Genomic DNA, 26,836 nt, shown 5'->3' with positions numbered 1-26,836 from the left:
AGCCGAAGATCTATGATCTTAAAAAATCATAAAAACTTTTCATAAGATGCGTTTATACTCTGTACAATGTTGACAAATGTCATAATAGTCATTCAGAAAGAGTCAGTTAAAATGTAACCGTAACATTTCTAACAATTTCCGTCTGAAAAATAGTACTTACACACATCTTTTCACAACAGTATGGATTGATAATACATTTAAGTTGTTTGAGTTCCAATCATGGGTTGCTGCGATGGCCCAAACCCTTGCTGCGACAACTCCCTGTTCAAGAACCCTAAAGTGGCATACATTGCAGCTATGCTCGTCATGGTCATCCTCTACCTATCGTGGGCACTCTACCAGTGCCAGTACTGTGATCCATGCCGTAGGCGTTAAATCAACTCAAGCTTGAACGAATGAGTAAATTTTTATTAATTCATTTTTACAAATCTTGTGTATTGTGTACGTTTAACTTTGTACACCGCTTGGCCGTGAAATGATTCGATCACTTAACATGGTAAAAGTTCGACAACATTACCGAATTGAGAACCTCATCTGCATGCATTTATACATACTGGACTTACTAGCAATAAATACTTACCTACCTTAAAATATTCCTTAAAAATAGTTTTATTATAATACAAAATGAGTAGTGAACTCCATCACAGGCCGCCACGCCCTCTCGTCTTTGTTCTCCCACGAGGTTACGCGTTGCATTGCGTTGAATATTGCGGAGTTTTAATGTGGAGAAAAATTTCCTTTTCACGTAGTTCAGCTTAATTCACCAGAAGAACCCATATAATTTTTTTAATAAGAACGTATACTTACGTACGATATTTTAATTCACCATCATAGTTAATAGCGTTTAATCAGCTAGGTAGAGGCCGTACAAACCGAAATGCCTCGATCTTGCATACTTCTTCTCCTTTATGCAGTTTTATAAATCTTTCTATAATAATGTAAATGAATCTAAATTGATACACGTATGGACGCGTGAAGCCTCCTACAAAATGCATCGTTATTATTGAGGCGTAATTTGTGGTTAAGCTCACAGTCATTGCATCGCTAGCGATGCGTGCCGTGTGAGTTGTTCAAACTACAGCGACGATACATTCCACATTCATACCTATTGAGTTTGTAATTAAATTCATTTTAGGGTAACGTTTAATGGCCTGTATTTTAATTACAATGCCTACAATTTCTGCTGTAGATTTACACAACTGTTGGACTATTTTGAGAAACTCAATTAATTCAACAAAATTTATCATTGATCATATTTCGTTGTATTATAATCTAACCTTCTAATGCTTATGAGTGTTAATTCCCGTAATGTTATGTAAATGGATAAAAGTCGAGAAATATTGTGGACACCATATTAGTCCTCTTTCTGCATGTTATGATAAATAAAACTTCTTGTTATCATAAAGAATGTTTGTCAGTTTTGACAAAGTCACACCAAAATTATGTCGTCCCGTAGTTTATCAAAATACGAAATAAAAACAATGAAACAGTGATCATAATGAAGATAGGCTAGAAGAACAATGTATAATACGTATAACGTAAGATGGGTTGTTGTCACGGCTGTACCGATGATAGCTGGGAAGTATTCTTTGACGACCACAAAGCACATGGATTCCTACTAGGATTACTATGTATCGCGCTCCTCCTGGCCTACAAACTATTTCGCTGCCAACATCCCCGACGTCGCCTGCTGTGCAGTCTCAATCTATTTTAAAAAAAGGTTGATTATAATAAAATACCATAACGATTTCCCATTTTACTTAGTTCAAAATTGTTTAACGGGCTTCTTCGAGTTGACTCCAGTTTCTTGTATGCCTTCCAAATTACCGGGGCCCAGTGTTCCCATGAATGTAAAGAAAGGCAGTAATAATATTTGATAAAAAATATTTTTATTACAATACAATACTCTAATATGTACTTAGCATCTACTGGATCTATCACAAATATATACAAATTTGTCCTAATAGTAACTCATGTTTTATATTATTAATTTATCTCGCGTTTTCTTTCAGATTACTTTGGAAGTAAGCGTCTTTGGCTACTTGGAATAAGTTAGCACTGTTCTTCTCGCCGGTCTCCCGCACCATGGCAGAGAAGTGACTGTTAGGGTCGGAGAGCAGCACGTATGGGTGGTCGTACTCCGCCACCTGGCCGCTGCTCATCACGAGCACCTTGTCGGAGTCCATGATCGTGTTCAACCTGTGAGCTATCGTCAGCACGGTGCACGACACGAACTGCCGGCGAATCGTCTCCTGAATGAAGTTATCCGTCCTGCAATACAAACCACACTGTCAATCACTGCCGACCTCCACTGAACTATGCATGTAATACTCCAAATACTCACTGAGGATCTACGTTCGCCGTAGCTTCGTCCATAATTAAGATCTGATTGGATCTCAACACAGCGCGCGCCAAACACATCAGCTGCCGCTGGCCCACTGAGAAATTAGAACCTCCTTCTGTTACTTTGAAGTCCAAGGACGGTACAGCAGACTTCAAGTCAACCTGCCACAATCAAATGTTATAAATTATAAATATCTCAATAAACTCTGCTGTAAATGACTAACAAAGCACATCGTTTTACTGCCGACTCTCACCTGTTCGAGGGCTCTCCAGAGGTCGTCGTCGCTGTAAATGTCAAACGGATCCAAATTGTATCTGATTGTCGCAGAAAACAGGATCGGTTCTTGCGGAATAATTGAAATTTTCGATCGCAGTCCCTGCAAATAACCATAAGTTAGAAAATAATGGCCGCCTACACGGTCTCGCATAAGTAATAATGTAACCGTGAAATTCGTACCTGTCTCGAAATCAGCGAAGTATCGAGTCCATCTATGGATATTAATCCGTCGAGGTAGGCGAATCGGAATAATGCTGATATCAAAGAAGATTTGCCGGCGCCCGTCCGCCCCACGATCCCGATCTGTACGCACAGTAAGTATATTATTACTGAAATTCACGACATATTGTGAGGTACACAAAGTTACTACGGATCGTAATTCGTAGCAAAGCGTAGGTATGCTTACCTTGTTTCCGCTTTCGATAACAATGTTCAAATTTTTAAGGACGGGTTGTTCGTTTGGCGCGTACCGTAGAGAAACGTTTTGAAACTCGATCCTTCCTTGGTAGGGCCAATTTGGCGGCATTTCAACCTCTGGGGACAAATGATAATTTTAACAAACTTTTAAGTTATGAATAGTCCCTGAGCTACTTCATAAAAGTAAATGAATTAGTGAATGAATTACGTCAGTTCTTTTCTGTCTTTAGTCAACAAGAACATTCTACTGAGTTTAGTTTTTTTTAATACATATACCTGAAAGGAACAATTTACAGATAGTTGGTGGTTCTACTCAGCAACATAATAACAAAGTTAGAAACTATGTACATATGTATATGTATCTTATTTAAAAAGTGTACTGTGTGTGAGCACATTTGAGTTTACAATATTGAGTGGTGTGTGTGAGTTAGTATGATGTAAGTTCTTGATAGTGAGTGGTACTGACTTCCTTGGAACAAGTCTGGCTCGGTGTCGATGCGCGTGTACTCGAGGATGCGCTCGACGCTGGTGAGCTGCGCGAGGAACTCGACCAACATCCGCGCGCCGTGCTGCAACATCAGCGTCAGCGTGTTGCTCTGCGTCACCGCTAGCCCTACGCTTCCCACTGGGATAGCGTCCCCTATAATACGATATTACATTTTTATTAAGTCAATGTTAAAGATAAATAGAAAAAAGCGTAGACGAGACTTAAAAAAATATAAATTTTAATAAATCAATGACAAAGACAATTAAAAGAAACGTAATCGAGTAAGACTAAAAAAAAATAACATGAAACTCAAAACTATATTTCTCTACATGTAACTAAATATACACGCATGAAATCAAATTAAAACTACGTTCCTTTTAAATTAAATGTAAATGAAAATTCTAGAAAATGTCTCCCGGTCAAATATTCTACGTTTAAATCCATGACATAGACCAGTGAAATATCAAATGCAGCCCCTAAGGTGTAAGTTATACCCACGGTACGGTTCAAACATCGTCGCTAAATTTTCAAACTTTGCCAATTGAACTTTAGCCGACCATTCGCTTTACGGTCGATGCTCGCCAATATTATTGTTACTGTCAACGGTCTCACTTTCTGCAGGTAACTAATTAATTATTTATTTAATCACTGAGATATTGTTTTATATGAAACATTTTATCTAAAAAGTAATTATTAGGTATCTTGTATATTTACCGAAATCGATGAAGAGGAACACGAATATGATAGTAGTCATGTATACCAGGCACATTGTATCTAAATAGAAACCAAACGTCGTTCCTCCATTCAAGTAACTGTTCCACGAAGTAGTGTGCAGATCCTGAAACAAAGAAATTTGTGTGAAGCAATACAATAATATTTTTAACTACATATAGTTTCGTAACGTTGTGATATGATTTACCTGGTTGATGTCAAACTGTTCTATCAATCTCTCTTGAGCATTGGATGCCCTGATAGTGGAAATACCACTCAACGATGACGTCACTGTTCCAAACATTGGACTCTTTGCTGTAAGGAAACATTCATAATGTATTTTATAAGTGGCAAAACATTACTTAGGCTCAACTCAACCTATTTTTATTTTATTCCCATTTTACTTTCTTTTTCAAAGTTGTGAAGCTTTGATATAATTTGTTGAAGGATCCCTTGGAACAGTATTGCACCGTAAAAACTTTATGTGCCACATGTCGCCTGGCTAGGAAGAGATCGTACCATTTATAACGTTTAAATAAGATTTATGAACACTTCTCACTGAGACAAGTCACCTTTTAAGTAATCAATACGTACTTGTGCCTTCCAATCGTTTAATGCCTTGAGCTGCCTTCAAGTATATTCGTACCATAAAGCCGAATAACACTAGGAGTACTGCTGAAGGTACCAGGGTCCAGTATAGGGCAATGGCGTTGAGTACCAGGATAGCAGTCAAGGTTCCGTAGATCTGTAGTACATCCAGTAAGGTACGAGGCAGGATCTCATCGAGAGAACCCATGTCTTTGGTAAAACGATTCAAGATACGACCTGCAAACAAAGACAGCAATTTAAAATGTGACTCTATTAATATCCCTTTAGAAAATCCATGGTATTCTACTGCTGGACTATGGGTCTTCTCTACGTAATACGCGTTAGCCATAATCTCCAGGTAGAGTAAGCAGAATATCAGAATAAATATTATTTCTTTAAACTGCAATCTTTGTGCGTGTGTGCATATCCACACTGACCCATAGTTGGCTCTTACGACACATTTTCCTGCAGTCACTAACTAAAATTAAAAAGTAGAAACATTACCTGAGGAACTGGTGTCGAAGAACCTCATGACTCCTCTCAGCATAGTCGAGAACATCTGGTTATGTAGCTTGGCTGAGGCGGAAACGCAGAGGTAGGCGAAGGGGAAGACTCGCAGGTTGACCATCAACACCAAGGCAGCCACCAGGCAGCCGTGGATTATCAGATACTGTCCCACTGTGAACCGACCCGCCTGCACGTCCAAGCCAGGCTCTGAGGACAAAGATTTATAAGCTGTTTAGGCGTTTCTTACGATATTGATAAAATATGGATTGTAGAGTTACATGATGATTATCTAAAATATTATTCAGATACTGTTTTAGTCAACGTTCATGCGAATAGTGTTTGTTTTAATAAAACTAAAACTGTAAAATACGATATAACTCTTTTAATATAACTATTAAACAAATGAAGAAAAATCACAAAAAAGCATCTGAATATCGGTTTTTATACATTCTTTTGTTACTTAGTTAATTAATTTAGATCACAGTTCACATTCTATGTTGAAAGTTTTAATTGGATTACAGAAACTGACGCATTCTAAATTCAATATAGGTACTTTGACCATTTCAAACTTTAGAATAGACAATTAATGTCACGGTTGCAGTTTTTATTATTTTTTACGATGCGACAGTTGCAATTTTTAATATACTTTTTTTTCTAGTATAGAAATAGATAAGTAAACTGGCACAGTATATAACTGCCTTAAACATGGCTTAGTGTAGAGGAAAATTGGAATCGTTGAGCTGAAACCAATCGGATTCTATAAGGATATTTAGGTACATAAAAAGCAGTATTTATTCCCTGTAGCTTGGCTCGCATAGTTCGAGAGATAGTTGTGCGGAGTGCTCCCCTACAGTGCTACAGCTCGTGCCAGATACATATGTGTGTTTCTTTATAGTTGGAACGTGGTTTCAGCACAGATTTGGCTGCATTCCTTAAACCTATTTGAATTTCAAATAAAACCACGCAACTCATTAGTTTAGTAGCTTATGACGCAATTGCAATCATCCCGTTTATGTGTCCTGCATATATTTTGATAGCGAATCAAATCTTTAAGTTTATTTCAAGATATCTAGACTGTATTTAACTTCTGCTAACTACAGTGACGTGTGATTTTAATATAAAATATGTATTAAATAAAAATGAGGTCAATCGAATATGTATTAAAGATTATATGTATTTAACAGATCTGATTAAAGTTTAGTATGTAGTAATTAATATAAAATATCTAGAACATAGAAAAATAAAAAGTAATAATGAGTCATCGTGGCATCGTCTTGTCATTACATTCGATTTACACTGAAACTTTTATAAGAGCAACGTGTAGCACAAATGTTGGGTCCCACGCAGTTATTACTTCAGTGAGCTATTAAAGATCCAGTTCAATATTGATTGTCTGTTAAGTCGCGTAACCTAGAAACTCGTATTAATTCAGTAAAAGATTGAGGACGAAAAGATGTCTCTTTATGTTACCTACAAAATTTAATGGAAGGAAATCCTGTATTATATAAGAATATAGCTATGGCCTACTTATCATCGACACACTATTTAGAAAATTACGTTGTATTTATGTAATAAGCTTTACCATTACCATTCCAAACTTTTGGTTGTTGGAATATAACCAATGCACGTATTAGTTATTGATAGCATAAACACATTTTGCTAAATTAATGTTACTATTAAGGCGTCCCTAACAGTTTAACATTCGATCTTACAACTTGACTCTTAAGCTCAAGGATTTATAGCGCGCATCGAGTTACCTAACGATGCTTGTAATTAATTAGTGGTCCCTAGTAGTTAGCTGCTTTAATTATTACCTACCACTTGGGACGTGTGTCGTGTACTTTATATTTCAACTGATTATTACAAAGATAGTAGTTTTTACAGTAAGTTTTTCTAGAAAATTTTGTTTTTGTTTCATAACAAAGATATTTCAGTCTCAGTACCACAGATGCAACTTTCCTTCCAATATTCGAATACTGCCAACTCCTATCATAATATGGAATGTTTTTATTTTTTTATAAACACATTGTTTTGTTATTTTAATCTTATCTTGTGCAATGCATCGCGTGACAATCATATTGTAGGTATACATACCGATACTTTCTCCACCCAAGGACTCCTCGTATGCAGCCATTTGATTGGTCCTTTAACAAAACAATTTGAAATTATTATTTTATTACCATTATAATTTATTTATTTTGAAATTAATGAGTATTATTTTTACTTAAGTAACCATATCTATGCACCAATAAAACTGCATCGAAAATCAAGTTATTAAAAATTATTAGTCTAATAGTAGTCTAGTATAATGCAAGTAGTATTAACTACACATAAACAGTGTAGCCGCTGTTTATGTGTAGTTAATACTACACTATTTATTTTTCATGGATAGAGGGCTTAGGTAAGTAAGCAATGCAGACTAAAAATGCAAAAGGGCAGCTGTGGAGGTCATGACGAAGGTAACAGCTGTGTGGATCGATCGGCCAAAGTCTGACAATGAGTCTAATCATGAACACCATAATTTACACTAGCTACCTAGCTACATTCTAGAGGTCATATCGTAATCGCTTTGAATTATACACTACTAATATTTACTCCAAATGACAACAATGCAAGAAACATTCGAATATTTTTATTTATTCCTTATATGTTAATAAATAATAGCTAAATTATTATTTCACAGACAAATAAATATTAGGAGTAATATCTCTACGATCTTTCGCTGACTATCGTATCAGTCTATACATATGTTTTTTGTTTCGTTACTGCTAATGATAATTGCATTCACTGATAAGTATAGTATCTATTATATTTATATTATTTAATACTATACTTATAGTACTGATAACTAATTAGCATTTATTTATAACAGAGTAAATATCTAAAAACTAGAAATCTACGCGAGTAACATCCTTACTTCCAAAAAAAACTGCACCAATAAGATCAGACAGGATACAGTGGCAACAAAGTCATATAAAGTTGTTCATTTTTGTACTGAAGCAATACAGCTCGCTTGCAATCGCAGCTATAAATTATTGTTACCTACAGAAATGTATAATTATGTTTAAAACCTCGTTTATGCAAATGGCAACAGATCGGGATTAAGTTTCAAAATTAATTTCGATGTTGATGAATGCCTAACGTAGAAGTAAAACAACCCCATCATATAGATGGTGGATGGATGGCAGGCCACAACTGTGCGCTTCTCACGAAACTTTCTGTCTTGCACAGCAAAACTGTGGAATGAGCTGTCGTCGCGTCGGCATTATTTCCAAACCGATACGACCTTCAAGAAAAGAGCATATTTAAAAGGCCGGCAACGCACCTATGACTCCTCTGGTGTTGCGGATGTCCATGGGCGGTGCTGATCGCTTACCATCAGGTGACCCCTATTCCATAATATAAAAAAAAGCATTGACTTACCAATAACTGACCCAGTAGTCAACAGAAGCGGCGCAGGTAGTGGCCAGTACAACGACCAAGAGTGCAAATAAGATGAAACAGACGTGCCCTCCCGATCGGAAGTACGCAGAGATCACCTCCCAGCGGAGGTTGCCAGATTGTCTCTCTTCTTCCTTCATCTTCTGTGCTTCAAACTCTTGTACCTCCTCGCCTTCGTTCACACTGATCATGGTCTTTAGAGCTGGTTTCTCTTTTTCTTCGATACTCTGTTCACAAATAAAATATAATGTTTTTCTATTAACTGTAACTCAAGATACAATGACGAAATATACTACTCGTATTTGCTAGTTGATACAAGCTTTAGAGATTTATCACAAAAAGTTAATTTTGTTCATAGCCCTGCTTAGAAAATTAAAAAAAAATAACCTTTTTAAGTATTCGTTACATAACCATGCAAGTTTTTATATTGATTACGTTTTACTACACATACGTGTATCTCACTTCCTTAATACCTAGTGACTGTAAGCCGAAACTACGCGAAAAGTATTTTTTTCTCTTGTTTAATTTTGTACCATATCATTTCCTTGTAAAATAAATCAGGTAACCCATTTTATCAACCAAATAACTAGACTATTGGAGTATTCTACGCAACTGACTTATAGTAAGGATAAACGGTTTTATGAATTTCACGTCTGTTCATCACTCTGTGTTGTTTCTTTGTCAAGCCTCAGGCGATAGCCAACCTCATCTCGTAAGGCCGACAACAATAAAGTGGAAAAAGTCCGGGAAACTGTATAATAGATGGACTCGACACAGACAGTAAACAATAAGATCCAAAAATCCACTCTGCTATAATTATACTGCCACTGACAGTATATCTGGTTTAGAGGTCGTGTAATTTGAAATTATTAAAAATTTTACATAAATCTTAACACCTAAAAAATTTCGGACAAAAACATAACATTTTTAATATTAAACACTCCTCGTGTTTTACGTGTTTAAAGCCTATCGTAAATTACAGATGCATCAAACCTCCAATATTTTATAGCAAACTGCGGCCGTAAAACTCGCATAAATACCGAAAAAATATAAAAATCAAACACCAGCAGTAAACAAATGACTTGAACTCATTTTTATATAGGTATGTGATACCCGAGGGTTACTCCTCTTACATATTTGAAGACGCTAGTAGCCACTATGAAGGGATTCTCAGACCCCTTGGCATAAATTGTATTTTTACGAAGTGCGGCCGAGATGTTCATAAAAGATGAAGACGTAAACAGTGCGCACTGCCAAACACAACGCGGATACTCTTTAAGAGCAATTGTTCGCAAACTCTAACTTTGAAATATAAGATTTATTTCTACGCGTAAAAGTGACCGTCGTCAGAAAGATCGGTGAATATTATCCTTTTTTGCGTTCAAAGTATAATAAGAAGCCCGCTCAAAACGTAATTGAATATAAATTAAAATTATTATGAGAAATACTAATTGAGAAATTAAGTGCCATACAGTTGAATGATCAAAGGAGACCACAATTACATAAATTACCATATTGAAGAGTCGACAATGGAACGTAGCTTTAATGGTTGAGTGGGTCGATATCACGGCCGTCCAGTCAGCGCAATCGATAAACTTGAACCAACTCTACTGATCGGAATGCATAACTCAAATAGTTCTGTGAATACCTCCCATTGTTCTCTAAGTACAATTATTAAGTTTAATACGAATTGTGAAACTTGATCCAATTATAATACAATAAATACAGGTCATCACACGATAAGTAGCAGTGAGATTATGATAGATTATGTAGCAATGATAACATACCCGTGAGCCAACACTCTCCGTGTCCTTTTCTTTGCCTTCCTGTAGCTGAGCGAGCATCATTGAGAATTCTTTGCCGGACGAAACCAATTCGTCAAATGTTCCCATGTTTTCAATACGGCCCTAAATATTGATAAAATATATTATTATCAAAGAAAACGTTAATAAAAAATTGTCATCATCTAAAACTTTACAAACCTCGTTTAATACAACGATGTAATCAGCAGCTTTCAAGAAGTGAATCTGATGTGTGACGAGGATCCTAGTGCGCCCACGCAGGTAACCGTTGATACATCCCTCAAACAGCTGACGCCCAACGTTAGCGTCGACAGCCGACAGCGGATCATCGAGAAGGTAAATATCGGCCTACAACAATACAAGTCAAATGTAAGAACAAAAACATAATATTTTTCTTGACAACAATTTCCTGAATATAATTACAAACAGCAAACATTTGTTCATAAAACAAAACGAAGTTGGTGTATTTCTTATTGATGAAATGTACTCCTACTTTCTAAGAAATGTGTGTTTGATCAACTCTATGAATATACCATGGCGAACATGCAATAGTAAAACGCCCTACATTTAAGCTTTGACCTTAAGCCCAAATAAAAAGGAAAAAACACGATGTTTTCTTCTCATTTTCCAGAGCGAATCATTAAAAGCGATTGAGGAAACGAACTCCGCGCAAAGGTACACCATACATATTTAAAATGAGCAATATTAAAAGTCGATGGGGAACCCTCGAATTAAAGGCATAAAAGAGGCTAAATTAAACTTCTTGGAATAAAAACAAAGCTTATGTTGTACGAAGTATATCTTTCACTGAAACAAATATATATCCTCCTTGAGTTTTTAAAGTTCGGTAGGTACATTTGTTCCGTAGTTAACTTTTGGCACTCACACCCGCAGTGGTGAGTGCCGACAGACGAATGCTCTGTAGACTGTGAGGGAACAAAAGAAAAAGTTTCTTTGAATCTCCTATGTTAGTACATAGGATAATACTTAGGTAATGTTGAATATATAAAACGCAAAATATAAATAAATCTTACGAACACGACGGTGTCATTACAGGTAGAGGATACTTTACGAAATCAAAATGTGAACTTATGTATTGTTGTTCGTTCAAGCTGAATATTTTAATGAGGAATTGCATAGAAAGTGCGCTCCACTTTGAATGGATATTATTCGCATTTCCATTGTTTTGCGTGTGTTCAAGGTTTGTAAGCTAAAAATAGGCGCTATTTGCTTACTTTCAGTGAATTTCTTTCAAAAGATACTTTAATAAGCGACCTAGTTTTACAAGATTAGTATATCAGAAATAATGTATTAACCAAAGGCGCAAATATATCTTACGTTTTAAAAGAAAACTTGCCTTTTGAGTAAAAGGAAAATAATTGTATAAAACCTGAATAGCCCGACAAAAATTTGTTCATTTGGCAGCCGTTATGAGTTCAATATTTGTGCAACAAAATAGAAATCAATTTACCTCTCTGTAAACAGCGCGCGCCAAATTGATTCGGGCACGTTGGCCTCCGGAGAGGGACACCCCCCTCTCCCCCACCAACGTCTGGTCCCCGTACGGGAACTGCTTGAAGTCCTTCTCGAGTGCACACACTCGGCACACCTACGGCCAACAGATACAAGTTTGTAACAAATAGGTACATACTATAGGTATACCAACATCCAAGTATCCCTCCTGTGGGGAAATGCTGCTGACATTCAGTCTGTCTTTGTGCTGCAGAAAAGAGCCATTCGATCAATTTATAATCTTAGTCCGAGGCACTCTCTTAGGGAACTATTTAAAGAAATTAATATATTGACTGTTCCTTCTCAATACATTTATGAAAATGTAGTGTATGCTCACAAAAACATTAATTTATTCAAAAAGTATTGTGATATACATAATATAAACACTAGAAGTAAAAACAAATATATTGTTCCCACTACTAGACTTAAGAAAATAAGTGGTTCGTTCAGATGTCAATGCATACGCTTTTACAATAAAATTCCCAGCGATATTCAAAGTTTGAGCCTGAATAAATTTAAAAATGTTATTAAAGAAAAACTGTATAGTAAAGCTTTTTATAAAATTAAAGACTACTTAGATGATAGTCAGGCTTGGGAGTGAGCCGCTACAATGTCCACACAGGTCATGTTGACATGTTTGTAACACAAGTTACATTTTTATACAATTTGACATGATATACATTAATATCATTCGATATTTTTTTTGTTTTCACATATTATTTTTAAAATTGTTAGTTTGAGGACCGTGCGAGAGTTTGCCTAGTCATTTTACTTTTAGTTAATTATGTTCTGACAGTGTGAGCATTTGTGTGGCCTACCCAAATGTTCTTTTGGTAGGTAATGTTCGTCGGATCATTCAGCAACAGCCGTCAGCTGAGCTGATTGTAAACTGACACATGCGTGCTGCCATCTGAACAGGTCCGCTCAAACTGCTGTGGTTCTTTCCTCAAAAGACCACTACAGAATAAACTTGCACGGTTCTCCGACATCTTTAATTGATTTTGTCTGGACTTTAAAAGAGACTATGACCTCTGAGTTTGTTTCGGCATTTCTTCTCAGAGTAGTCGGATAGGAAATGCCGGCCTCATCTAGCTATTTGAAATATTGACGTGTAAAAGTGTTATTTTATAATCTATTTACAGAAATAAATATCATTTATCATTTATCATTTATCATTTATCATTTATCATTTAACAAACTGCCGAGGTTAATCAATAAGTCTCAATGTTTGTTTTACTTTTCTTTTGTGAGAGAAATAAAAAAACATAGAACTGCACTTATCCTGTATATTTTCAAATTTTGTTACACTGAAATGCCCCAATTAAACCCTAGGGTACTACAATTTTTAACTCGGCACCCTATTGCTTTTCGGGGCGTTAAGCGGCAATATGGCACCTCGTATTGTTCTCTCTTGGAATGTTGCCACAGACGAAGAAATAACAATATGTTTTTAATCTATTTGTAACCTTTATTGCTGTGATTAACTACTTTTATCAGACTTTAGGAGCGTATCAATGACACGATTCACGTATCTATGAACCCAACGATGGCCTTAATAAAGTCAACAAATAAGGGAAAAATACGAATTATATGCAAATCACGATTTATTTACGTACCTTCTTATATTTTCCGGGTTCAAACGGCAAACCGAAAAGTATATTCTCCCGGACAGTGCTGGGGAACAGCCACGCCTCTTGGCAAGCGTACGACATCTTGCCGTATATTGAAATAGTGCCAGTCGCCGAAGGCAATTCTTTTAGTAGTAGTTGCAAAATCGAGGACTGAGAATGAAAAACAAATCTTATATGAACAAGTTATGGCTAGAACTCCAAGTAAGTATTAACTTAGTTACTTTGATTAAGATTCCTTCGCTGAAAATTGTTCATACAATTTTATTACGATTGTTTTGAACATTTAATGATCAGACAGACAATTGATGATCATTGTTATAGCTAAGCATTTACTGAGTATCTGTATCTGCCATTACCTTCCCAGAGCCGACTGCACCGATGATAGCGCACAGCTTTCCCTTCCGCAGTCGCATGGAGATGTTCTTCAGCGCCATCATGTTGGGGTCCCCGGTCCAACTCGCCGACACATCGTGCAACACTAGCGCTGAGTCCTCCTGATACGACACACTCCGTGTAAACTTAGGAACCTTCAGCTGTATCTCACTACCCGGCTCTGAAAGGAGATATAGCACTTAGTAGCTGCTAATTATGAAGTAGTAGTTAAACAATATAATAAATACATGATTCGTTTTATTTTACAGCATCGGATGGTAAAAAGAAAAATAATAAAAAAGAGTAATAAAGTTTATTAACTTGATTTATGGAAAATAAAAAAATAAGTTAGTGTTATTTATTTACTTACACGAATGATTTCGTGTTTTATTAAGTTCGTACTTTATGAAGCGTAGTTTTAGACAGACTATCTTTATTCAATATCCTAAATGTAATCATCCAATTCGCAATGCAATTACTTACAACTTACTAGAGCTAATGCATAAAAGAAGTTGATTTTAAATTCAATACAGTTCTCAAATAAAATTCTTATTTCGAAAAACAAAAGACCTTTATAAATGTAATAGAAATTGAACACAACATACATATGACATGAAGTTTGAACGATTCTATTGACCTTTAAAAGTTAAAAGTTTTCAACGTTCAAGCCAACAGGTGCACAAACAGATCGCTACTACAGTATCTGAACTACTCATATGTATTTATTATTTAACTATTGATAAACGTTTACGAGTATATCGATTATTGTATAAACTGTATCGGTAATTACCAGTGGGCGATAATAATCGGTAGATTTGTTAATCTAGTTGGTGCAAGTATACTTTTATCTCGAACTTGATCCTCGTGTCAAACAAAGTATTAATTAGTTGAGTTATTCGATTTCAAAATTTGTAGTCTGGGATTATCTTGAAATATGTTCACGCTAACTCTAGGAGTAATTGGTTGCAAAAGGTTGGGAGCCCCATGGAAGAGGCTTATAGAGAGTCCTGGACTTCTATAAACTGATGCTGATTTGAATATAATGTCTACTCTTTATAGTCTTACCTATTGGTGATGCTTCAGATTTCCGGTGGTAAGAGAGCGGTCGGATAGACCCGTTGGTCTCCGGAATGCCATCGGCCGACATGTTGCGGAATAAATTGGACGATGTTTCTTCCGGATGCCCCTTCAAGTCTGGCCTGTCCTCTGTGAATTAAAACATGTACAGTTTTGGCAACCATCACAATTAGGTCTACGAACCACTACAGTGTAACAAAAAATTAAGTGTTTTAAGTACTTCTATGATCGTTAAGAAAGTTATATTGTCAAGCCAATCAGTTACTACCTACAGGTACATACAATGACACTGCCTATACTTGCTAGTCCTTTAGTATGACTTTGTTGTAAAAATATAATATTTAGGTACAAATGTGTAACACTATTTGTAACAATAACAAACAGCAGAATATTATTAATGATGACGAATTTCCAATTCTACGAATGAATGACGACGAAGTTAACTATAAGCTACAAAATGTACAAGAATTGTTTCATGTTCCAAGGCTACTCATATTTTCCCAACATGCGTCGAATACCGGCACAGTGGAACGCGAGGCTTATAATGACGCATAACGCCCGAAATTCATAATCTGGGTCAAATCTCATACAGAAAAAAACATGAAATGGTTAAGTGTGAACCCTCGTAACGACTGTATGTTATAATGTATCGTACATTATGTATAATAGACATTTTATTCCATTCTTAATTTACCTAAAATAAAAAGTCAGAATAATTTTTATATTAATGTTAAATTATGGCATGTACGTCCATGTATTATTATAACTGCTATAGATAATATGTTCTGATAAAATTCAACATTGGGCAATAAGATAATAGCTGTGCCATTAAGATATTGAATTCAAAGTTACAAAATACAATCAAGATATTTTATTAGAAACGTAATTTGTAGCGTGTTTACTTTTAAGTCTATTAAACTACTGAGTACCTACAGGTGACACCTAACTGATAACACAATGCTATTACTTACACAAATAAAAATCTAACGCTTGTTTAAATATATTTAGTAGTGGTTTTAAAGCTTTAAGACAATTGTGTACCAAGAACACAGGGACTCCTTTATTACATTCGCAGTTTCTTTAGAAAACTTCGCGGGTTTAAAATGAGTGCCAAAAATATAATGCACTGACTTATTTTTATCTTAGAAGCGTTGCTTTGTTTTATTTATTGCATAGCTATACGAATACATTTTAAATGGTATACAAAGAAATAGTAATATAAAAGGCCTACCTAGTAACAGGAACTTCTCGACTCTTCCAAGGGACACGAAGAGCTCAGCAGTGAACGATAGCACCATAGGCAAGATTAATGTAATGTTTACTTGAGCGGCGCTCATAAATTGCTGCAGCGGGTAGAACTGAAAGATACAAAGTAATGCAGTAATCTCATACAATGCAATCATTTCCACGATGTGTGAACGTAATCCATCAGACAAACATCTTATTAGATGCTGCGCAATAAGAGGCTCGGTAAATGTTGTTTTTTAATTTTTTATTTCCTAAGGAGGGTTTGATCATAATCGCTGTAACTGGTTAACGCTGTGTAAATTTTTAAAAGATTTTCGCTGTAATATAATCAACATGCTCTGTCTCGTAGGTCGAGTGGTCTCGGGTTCGATGTCCGTCGGTGGGTCGGACAAAGTATTACTGGGCTGTTTTCAGTTTTTCAAAAATTTCTCAGTGGTAGCACGGAGTCTGGAATTGTGCCCAGTGTATGGCAATGTGCACCTCTGCCTATCTCTTCGGGGATAAAAGGCGTGACGTTACTATAATCAACGTCTCATTAATTTGATTCACCAGTGAAAACAATTTTTTTTTTCACTTTATGCTACAATTTTGAGATTTCCACTCTTTGTGTGCACAAAATGCATGTTCAAATGAAAGAGGTTGCGGTGCCAAAAATCGGTAGCGATTTCAATGAAGACAATAAAATGCAGCCAATCTGGAGTAGGAAATGTACCACAGATAACGTTTTATGTTCAACGGGATTTGTGATTTTATTGTAATGTCTGTGCAGAATGATCATATTACGAATCCTGCACAAAGAGAGGCAGAAACAAAGGCGATGTTGGCAGCTCATCAACTAACAATTGTGTCCCTAGCTGTTCTAATGAAGCTTTTGAGGCTAGAGGAACAGGAACAAGCTTGTTGAAACACATTCCGACAAATTTATTGTTCTATAATAGAGCAATTGCTGAATAGAGCCTCTATTCATCAATTAATCGTTTAAAACAATGTTATACATTCTGCAGTATAATACACAAATTTCATTAGAACTTAAAACGGGATATTTACCATGTTTATTAGTTTTTGTTTTGCAATATTTCGGCACTGTTGCAAGCGCCATGTCAGTTTAAATATTACTTGTGATCATGTCAGTTTAAAAACTTATAATACACAACAAGTTGTAATGTTTCATTCTAAATTATAGAGGTAAGAGCCGGCTTCATCTAGTTATTTAAGAGATTGACGTGTAAAAGAGTTACATTGTAACCTATTTGCAAAATAAATATAATTTATCATTTATCAAGAAAAGCCTTTGAATTGAATACTTACCACATTAGCAGACATAACGTTCCCCAACAAGACATAAGTGAGCACGGTGAAGAAAAGCGCAGCTCTTTCCGTGAACATCATAAATCCTAAGAACACGGTCCTCAGAATGGTTGCAATCTTCACTTCCTTCAGCTCCTCCGCACGTTTCTGGCCGACTACTTTTTGGAAAGGAATCTCCCATGCGTACATTTTAATCACCTAGAAACATATTGTATATTTAAAAACCTGTGACCATTTCATTGGTCAAATGACCGCAAGAAGGATTACCAAACAAATGTTCTTGAATAAAGCAATTTAATTTTGAGATTTTTTCGGGTTTTGGAAAATTCTCAGTAATATGGAGTTGAAATTTTGTCTGCTGTAGGTACAGCAATAAGCACACATAAGACATGTTAGTAATTAGAGTGGTTGTTACAGGTCCACCTCTGCCTACGTCTTTAGAGGATGTGGATTATGGTGTTCCACATTTTAATTACATTTTTTCACAAAGTACATTCATACAAAATGACTGACCTGTATTCCGTTTATAACTTCGCTCATGATTTTAATTCTGTTGTCTGTTTTTTCAGCGGTGCGGAGTCGAATTTTACCTAGGTACTGGCCCAAACCACCTGGAAATTATTTATGCTTTGAAACTTTTGTTTCCGGTACATACGAGTATTACATTATACGGCTTTATCGTACTGTTTAAACGTGGCTTTTATTTTATTTATATTTTAAGTATAGGTAATGTTAACACAATGAAAATACAGGAATATATACGTGCATTGTACATATGTATGTTAAATATAACATTACTTTCGACATTATATAAGATGTTGACTTTTAATTTAGGGCAAATATTTTTTGTGCTCTTTTTTATTTAATGGGCGATGTTATATAAGTATCTAACTAACGTGGCAAAGTTCAACAAGACAATTTGTTCCACATAAATACCTTGGAATGGTAACGCTATGATGATTAAGGCAGCGAATCCAATGAAAGCCGCGGTTCCAGCTTGTAGGTAGCCCAGATATATGACTGCGGCAATTTGTAGCGGAATAATCCATACGTAGTGGAGGAACACCATTGATAAGTCGAACCTCTGCAGGTCGTTCGATAATATGTTCACTACCTTACCCGCCGCAGTGTCACCTAGAGACCCGTTGCTCATACGCATTATCTGAAATCATTTAGATCTTTGTATACAAAAATAAAGAATAAATCATATTTTAGAGTTCTTAACGACAAGTTACAAAATTTTCTGGGGATGGTTATTCAGAACTGATCCATCAGTTTTTTTTTTTCAATAATTTCTCAAACCTTAAACTGTGGGTAGATAAAAAAGATCCCATTAATCCATACCTTTCTGAACATTAAGGATCCGACAGCACACCTCAGCTTCATACCAAACTGCTGACAGAACAGTACTCCGTGGTGGTTCATGAAGGCAGACGCCCAGTTGGCGAGGATCATACTGATTGCGTAGTACATGGCCGTCTCCCGGTCCACCGGGGAGTCAGCTGCCCAATATCGGAGCAGTTGGCTGAACAGCAGCGGAGATGCCGTGCTGCAATAAAATATTACTAAATGTTACTTAACAAAATATGTGGAGTGAACTGCCCCGTTGCCTCTCCCTAGTCGAGTGATCGCCGGCAAGGGGATAAGGGGTCCCGAGTAGGGCAAAGTATTTCGGGGCTTTTTTCGATTTTTCGAAAATTTCTCAGTAGTAGCATGGAGTCTAGAATTGTACCCAGTATAATGGCAATGGGCTCACTCCCTATTACCTACATGGGACTTATAACACAAATGGTGAAAAGTGAGTGTACATTGTATAGCGGCAATACGTGCCTTAATGTACACCTCTGCCTACCGCTTCGAGGATAAAAGGTGTGACATTTCAAAAAAAAAAGCTTATCTTTCAACTAAAATATTTTTTAATGTGATTCTCACCGTAGGCCAATTGAGGTAGCCTGCATTAAACCGCCCGGTATATAAGACCAAATGAATGTTTTGAATAAAACCTTCGTAAATTTCGGCTTTCGTCCGGCTAGTTTCGCTTCATATTCTTCTTTCAGCCAACTCCTGCATAAAAATAACACATTATTAATTTAATGAATGAGTACGGTACATTAAAATTATGATGTGCATTTTTTCCTGCAATCGTTTTTTCATTTCCCGCCACAATTTCTGTCAAAATAGTTTAACTTTTTATGTTGGAATTTATTTTCGGCCTGATGTTCGAAATTTAATTTCTTTTGTTCATAATAAAATAATTAGGCCTCAATTAATATGATAATTAAAAGAATAGTAAATACACCCAAAGTATTAAAATTAAAGATATTATGTTTTTGTTGGATTTTATCATTACAAAACAATTAGTTCAAAAATGAGTGGATCAACAATACAATGTATTTTTATTTTGTAGATACCGACGCTACAGGATATTATTATGATAAATTAAAATTATAGCTTTAGAGCCCTTAATTTAGTACCACTTAATTTTAGAAGAATAAAATACAAATAAGTATAATTCTTTGTATTTTTAGTTCCTATAATTATTTCCTGTTATTATACCAAATTATTCGAATTACATGTTTAAAATGTTTATGTGTTCCAGTGATCTAGTTTAATCGTAGGTATATCGTACCTAAACCATATTTCACATTTTTATCTTATCACCGATTATTTGTTTTAGTTACACTTAATCAAATGATATGCAATTATACTTCGTAATAAAGTATTGGTTCTGTTTTGGTTATTACCATGGCAATTTTTCTATAATCTTTATGAATATATTGTAAAAAAACAACTTCTACTGTTTTTGAAATGTGGTATCAATGAAGTACTCATATTATTCTAAGTATTATACTGTACATAATCCAAATTCAAAAAGTACCTAAACCAAACCTCTCAATTTTATTGTATTTAATACAATTAATTAAATTAATAATGATTGTATAAATATTTAATAAATAACACAGAAACCTTAATTGCTTGGAATAAACTGATAAAAATCCAATCAAATGTACCTATAACTGTGACGTAAAGTGCAGATGTTTTTCGAAATAATGTGATATGTAATTAAGAACAACAGGTACGTGAATGAGTCACAGTACGAGTATAGTAAACCTACTGAAATTGACCGCGAGCACGCTACTCGGATGTTGCTAACTAACAAAATAGAACGAGGTACATTTTTCCTTGAATTGTTGACTTTGCCCTTCTTAATCATTCGGACGTTTCGATTTATTTCCAGCACTGTGTTACCTACATTCCTACAAAGTGCATCAGTCCTAACAATTTAGATTTATATGATAGTTTTAGCTTCATTTCTCTGCATTACCCTATGGTTGACTGTTAGAGAATGCCAAAAAGCATTAAGTCCGCCATTCACTATTTTGTGATGAAGATTAAATAAATAAATAGTTAACCTTCGAAGAAATCTTTTAATATTACCGCTGAATCAGTTTTTCCAAAATTCTCAGTACTTAGTGACACAGAAATAGACTCTAATGTTTTAATGACTTCCCTGTCGCATTCTTGTACGGGATGCCCCGTGGTAAACCGTGGTGTATGAACTTTGGTCCTATATAGGATACATATTTTCCTCAAAAATTGCCGATCATCCATAGGAACGATGAATTCCGATAATAATTAGTTTCCAGTCATATTGATTAAGATAGTACTCGTGTACAATCGATCATTGAAACATTTTATCAATAATTTGATAAGGCGATTACAAAAATGATGTCATAAAAAAATAAAACAAACAGCTGACGGACCATTTCCATTCTTATTTGGTTACATATAAGGAGACAGTCCATGGAATGTTTCACATCTTTCCGCAATAACTTGTTTGCGCACTATAATCGGTTTTATAGATTAACCTATCACTACACTACCTATGTACGTGAAGGTTAATAAAATATCAGCATGATTCGAAAAATTAGAAATGACGTATGATTCAAAATTATTATGAAATCAATAAAGGTGCTCTGTTGCTATGTGATCTTACCTGTATAAATTTACATACTTCCCTCACATATACCTATAGTTCTGCGTAGTATGCATCTATGTATACCCATTTACTATCGCTACACTCTTTTTGTTTATATTTTATTCGTTATCAGTTGTAAACTCACGCTTCCTCAGCAATAAAAATTGCATAATTTTGATCTTATTAACCTCTTGTCTACCGATATATGATATGAGACTTAAAGAAACCACATTGTGTCTAGCGTAGGTCTGCGTTCCGGTATACTATGGGTTGAATAATTACCGAACCAACCAATTCTACAAAAAACTTCAAATCTATGATAAAATACGAAGTCTGAGAGATCAACACGCTGGCACTCCTCTAAATATTAATCTTAGTACTTATCGCGATTTACACGAAGCTAATGCTACATCCCACTAAGTAATGGCTACAGTTTACAAACAAGTTGACTCCGATCAAACTGAATGGGTACACAATTATTTATATGGCTTCGAACGATTCCGATACACTTTGTGTACACGCACGACGCAGTCTTTACTATTAATCGGTTTACACGAGTAACAGAGCTTTTATTTACTTAATCAGCTTACTTACAGGGAATTTGAATAGATCTAGTAGTTTTACGGTAAAATTACTTATTTGTTTCATTAAAGAGACTAAATTATATAATGTGTTACATAATTACGTAATCTATGTATAATTGATGTAATTTAAATTCCATTTGACTTGGTCTGATATAAAATATATTTGTACTTAGGTAAGACTAAACTCATTATTAGGTACATAATATGTATAGTATGATTGACTCTGTTCTTTAACATGAATATTGATAGGGTTCACATAACACTGCCTACCTGTGTCTGTAAAACCCATAGAGCAACGCGGGCCTCGTACGAGGCCCGCGTTGCTCTATACATTGCTATACATTGCTCTATACGTTGCTCTATGGTAAAACCCCATTTAGAAATCACGGTACATTTAATTGACCACAATAAGTCATTCGTGGATTGATGACTCGACAGAGAACACTGCTGAAGTGTTAATTTAGTCACCTTGTTTTGGGAACTTAAATACTGGATGATGAAACATTGCAGTGTCATATTTTGTTATATATAGTCTTACATGTTTTCAGTACTTTACTCTCTAAATTGATAATTATAACCAAAGTATTTACTGTATAAGTAACAATAACAGTTTCAGCTAAGTATAAAATGATACGTATCTACATAAAACCCTGTGTTCACCCGTTCAAAGGCAAATGCCCTTCTTAAAACTATAATGCACGACGTAATACTTTCTCCGTATACCAAGAGGAAGCCTTTGGGCTGCACTCACTCGTGTATCATAGGGACGGCTTTGTTGAGAACGGCTTCTATTACTAGATACTTCACATCCCACTGTACACATGTCAAAGGGCTTTAAATACAGACATAAACAGCCTTTTCAGAGTTACAATAAACTGATTCTTATCTTGGGGCTTTTTGTTGAAGAAACGTAATGATATTTTTGAACTACATTTTCAACATTAAGTTCTAGTCTTTGGTAATTATATTGCACCGTTTTGCTTATGCGCATACCTTGCGCAGCTTATAACATAACTGGCGAAAAATGTACCTTATTATTTAAAATACTTATTATAAACAACAATATTGTAAACAATTTAGTATGCTATAACATGTAGTTGTAAATAATGGAACCTATGTATATACATTGACGTTCATGCAGGTACCCTCAACGTCCACCGTAGACTGCTACTTATCTGAACGCAAAGCAAATTATCGCTCGTAAATATTTAATGTGTGGATTCATTCTCAATGAATGGTTTCAAATGCCAACACATTCGTAGCAAACCCTCAAGTTTTCTTTCCATTAGTACTAATAGTATTTAATGATATAAACATCGTATCTCACCTACCTATTATTGTATGAGGAGGCAAGTAGTAATATATAAGAATACTTTATTTTGTATACTAAACAATATATCGAAAATATTTAGCTCGACCCAGAAATATCGTCTAAAATATTGTGCCTGACTAATTTTAACCCACAAGAGTTCGTTAGACGAATAAAATAAATGTCCTATTTTTAGCTTATAACAGTACAAATATAAAGGTACTTAATAACAATAATATAATTCTATTTTCATTGAAGGTAAGCTGCTGAAGTAATATTCCATGTAGATATAAGTTAGTATACGTTAATATGAAAGCAATGGTTAAGTAAACCATTACCAGCACGTTAAATATGTAACGGCGACTATTTAAATGGAATTCTAATTAAAAATAAATTGGCATACCACGAAATGACGTCGCCAGAGATGTAAGTATGCGCCTTAATTTGGTTAATGAACAAAATCGATAGTTTTAACCTTTACTTGTGTAATTTAAGGCTATGAGGACATGCCACCTGACCTGTGTATACAATAGTGTGGGAGGATTTTGTTGACCCCTCTGATAAGGTGATTGGGAAGGTATTTGGCGTAGGATAGGTTAAATAAAAGTAATTATTTAATGTTCATTGTTTATGTTATATTGAAATAGACACGACCTTATGTAGAGAGGAAATGATTCTTGAGAATTAATATAAACTAGACTTGAATCCTATAATTTTAGAACACTATTTAGCATTGATGTTTCTGAAAAGACAACTCAAACGTTTATGTATATGGAGATAAAATTTATTGTTTGAAGCTCCAATAATAACTGTTTGCCCATGGTTTTATTTGTTTTACTCTTTGATGAATATTTAGGTATTTATTTATTTAAAAAATAAATCAATTATTATATTATCTTCTATTACTTCCTTGTTATGAATGTACTTGCTACTGATATTATGTAGAGTAAATAGAAGACGAGTCTCCAGTACGGTACCCGCGCGGACACGAGTGCGACGAAGCGCAGCGTTTTTCACTTTCAAACAAAACTCTACTTTCCTACTTTATATTAGGATTTCATATCACGTACTTGAAAATACAAGTTAAACTTGTACCGTGTTCAATATTATACGTTGACATTTTAATATAAATATGTAAGTTTCAGTTTGTATGTGATTGTTTCAGCTGCATAGTAATGTTAGAAGTATTAGGTTTACACGAATTTATTTATTTACTGAGATTGATTTTATTATCACTCAATGTTAGGTTTACTTATTAATAGTTTAACTACCGTGCCAGGAAACTGTTAAAAGCAAATCTCTCCGCTAACCTCGCTCAACATGGACCGTGTCAGTAAGGACGTTTTACGTTTTTATTCCACAATTCATTAATTATTTACTACTAAACGTATATCAATAAAGAATAAATACGAGTAATAAACCAACGTTTGTTTCCTGGACTAAGTTTTAGTTATTTATTTCCTTAATACATATAGTGTTTTGTTAAGACACGTTACTATATTAATATGTATAATTTAGAATTTGTGAAATAATTTAAAAGAAAAGATCTTTATGTAAGAAAGAAAAAACAATTATTCCACGTGCGAAATAGACATGCAGTTTAGTTTCCACAAAAATTTGTTTGTTGATACATGTGATTCTATAAAAATGTCCCAAGTTTGCGGTGAAATGGGACTTCAGCATGTGCAAGACAGGGCCTTGCGCTGGTATTCTACTAGCCCCTTAGGTGACTCACGGATGTACAAATTTTTAATAAATTAATGAAACAAACATAATTATAACAACATAAACGACATTGATATTGATGTAATCTATACTTATAATAAATCTGTAGAGAGGTCAATTCTGTACATGAAATATTTTTCCAAAATAACTATCAGCGGGTGATTAGTGATCGATACTGATGCCAAAAATGCAATCAGAAAAATTTTTGTCTGTCTGTCTGTCTGTCTGTCTGTCTGTCTGTCTGTATGTTCTTTATAGAAACAAAAACCACTCGACAGATTTCAACGAAACTTGGTACAATTGTTCTTCATACTCCTGGGCAGGTTATAGTATACTTTTCATCACGCTACGATCAATAGGAGCAGAGCAGTGAAGGGAAATGTTGGGAAAACAGGAAAACTTACTCCATTTTTGAAGCTTCCGTCGCGTGTGCAGCCTTAATGGTTAAAGCTACACAGAAATCATGTATGACGGAAATATTTTCCTTAAAATTGTTTAAAAAATATGCCACGACAGCAAATGTCTATCTTTTATGGTTGACTCACAATAACACATATAATTCCCGATAGCTTAGCAGTTCGGAGCTTTCTTCAATCATTCATTCATTCATATTATAATCAATTCTGTACATTGAAAATATTGAAAGATTAAATTGCAGGGGGTGTTACTGGATCGATACCAAGCCCAAATATGTGATTATTTTTTTTTGTCTGTCTATATGTTCAGGCATCACGTGAAAACTAACGGTTCGATTTCGATGAAACTTGGTATAATTATACCTAATTATGGGCATAAAATAGGATACTTTTTATTCTGGAAAAATACGTAGAAAAAAACAATGTTTATATTTCAGTTTTATTCTACAGAACGCGAGTTCAACAGCAGTAGCTCAATAGAGGGATCTCCTTAATTATTATGGGCCTCGCCGTATTTGGGTCCAAAAGATATTTATAAGTTGCCATTGTCAGAGTTACTCAAAATGGAGAAATAAAACTTCCACGCGAAGACCGACGTCCGCGCGGACGGAGTCGCGGGCGGAAACTAGTTGAAAATAAAAAAGTTACATTAATCAGAAAACAATCAAACATCACACATGGAGCAGCCCCCTGCCTACATAATATGCATGGTGACAATTTCCGACTCACCTTTCCAATTTATCTCCGAGCATCTTGGATTGATACATATTCTTGGGAGGTGGAAGATCACTTTCCTCCAGGTCTCTGCGGTTGCCAAAGTAAAATATAGGCAGCATCCAGCAGAACAATGTCCTCTTAAACACGTTTGGCACACTCTTTGGTTTAGGCGGCGGCGGTTTGGATTTTGAGTCATTTTTACTTCCTTTCTTTGTATCCATTTTTGTATTCACTAAAGTTTTTTATTAAAGAATAAATTAAACACTTAACAAGTTAGTTTGTATTGACGAGTATAGAGTACAGTAACACACACATCAGTGCCCATGCGCACGCTATGCGCGTTTCGTACGTACTGACGGTATCGCTCAACTGAATCACGATCGGT

The 26,836-nt window shown here is 35.2% G+C and overlaps 1 protein-coding gene across 1 annotated transcript; it reads right to left on the bottom strand.

Moving 5' to 3' along the window:
• Positions 1–1,867: 1,867 nt before the first annotated feature.
• LOC118262270 (ATP-binding cassette subfamily C member 4) lies at positions 1,868–26,828 on the bottom strand. The gene is made up of 25 exons (XM_050697803.1): positions 26,464–26,828; positions 19,654–19,785; positions 19,066–19,270; positions 18,658–18,883; positions 18,235–18,332; positions 17,722–17,919; positions 16,397–16,523; positions 15,154–15,294; positions 14,073–14,269; positions 13,702–13,866; positions 12,045–12,182; positions 10,754–10,921; positions 10,559–10,678; positions 8,754–8,998; positions 7,425–7,474; positions 5,328–5,537; positions 4,830–5,060; positions 4,444–4,550; positions 4,239–4,362; positions 3,504–3,677; positions 3,027–3,154; positions 2,801–2,923; positions 2,598–2,720; positions 2,345–2,505; positions 1,868–2,271 (listed from the first exon to the last, which is right to left on the bottom strand). Exons 1-25 carry the CDS (start codon positions 26,670–26,672, stop codon positions 1,992–1,994), a joined length of 4,080 nt encoding a protein of 1,359 aa, XP_050553760.1. The 5' UTR covers positions 26,673–26,828; the 3' UTR covers positions 1,868–1,991.
• Positions 26,829–26,836: the final 8 nt, after the last annotated feature.

This window comes from Spodoptera frugiperda, chromosome 12, assembly GCF_023101765.2.
Source record: "Spodoptera frugiperda isolate SF20-4 chromosome 12, AGI-APGP_CSIRO_Sfru_2.0, whole genome shotgun sequence".
Classification (NCBI taxonomy): Eukaryota; Metazoa; Arthropoda; class Insecta; order Lepidoptera; family Noctuidae; genus Spodoptera; species Spodoptera frugiperda.
Note: the sequence above shows the minus strand (reverse complement) of the source record. Positions and strands in the feature narration are given on the sequence as shown.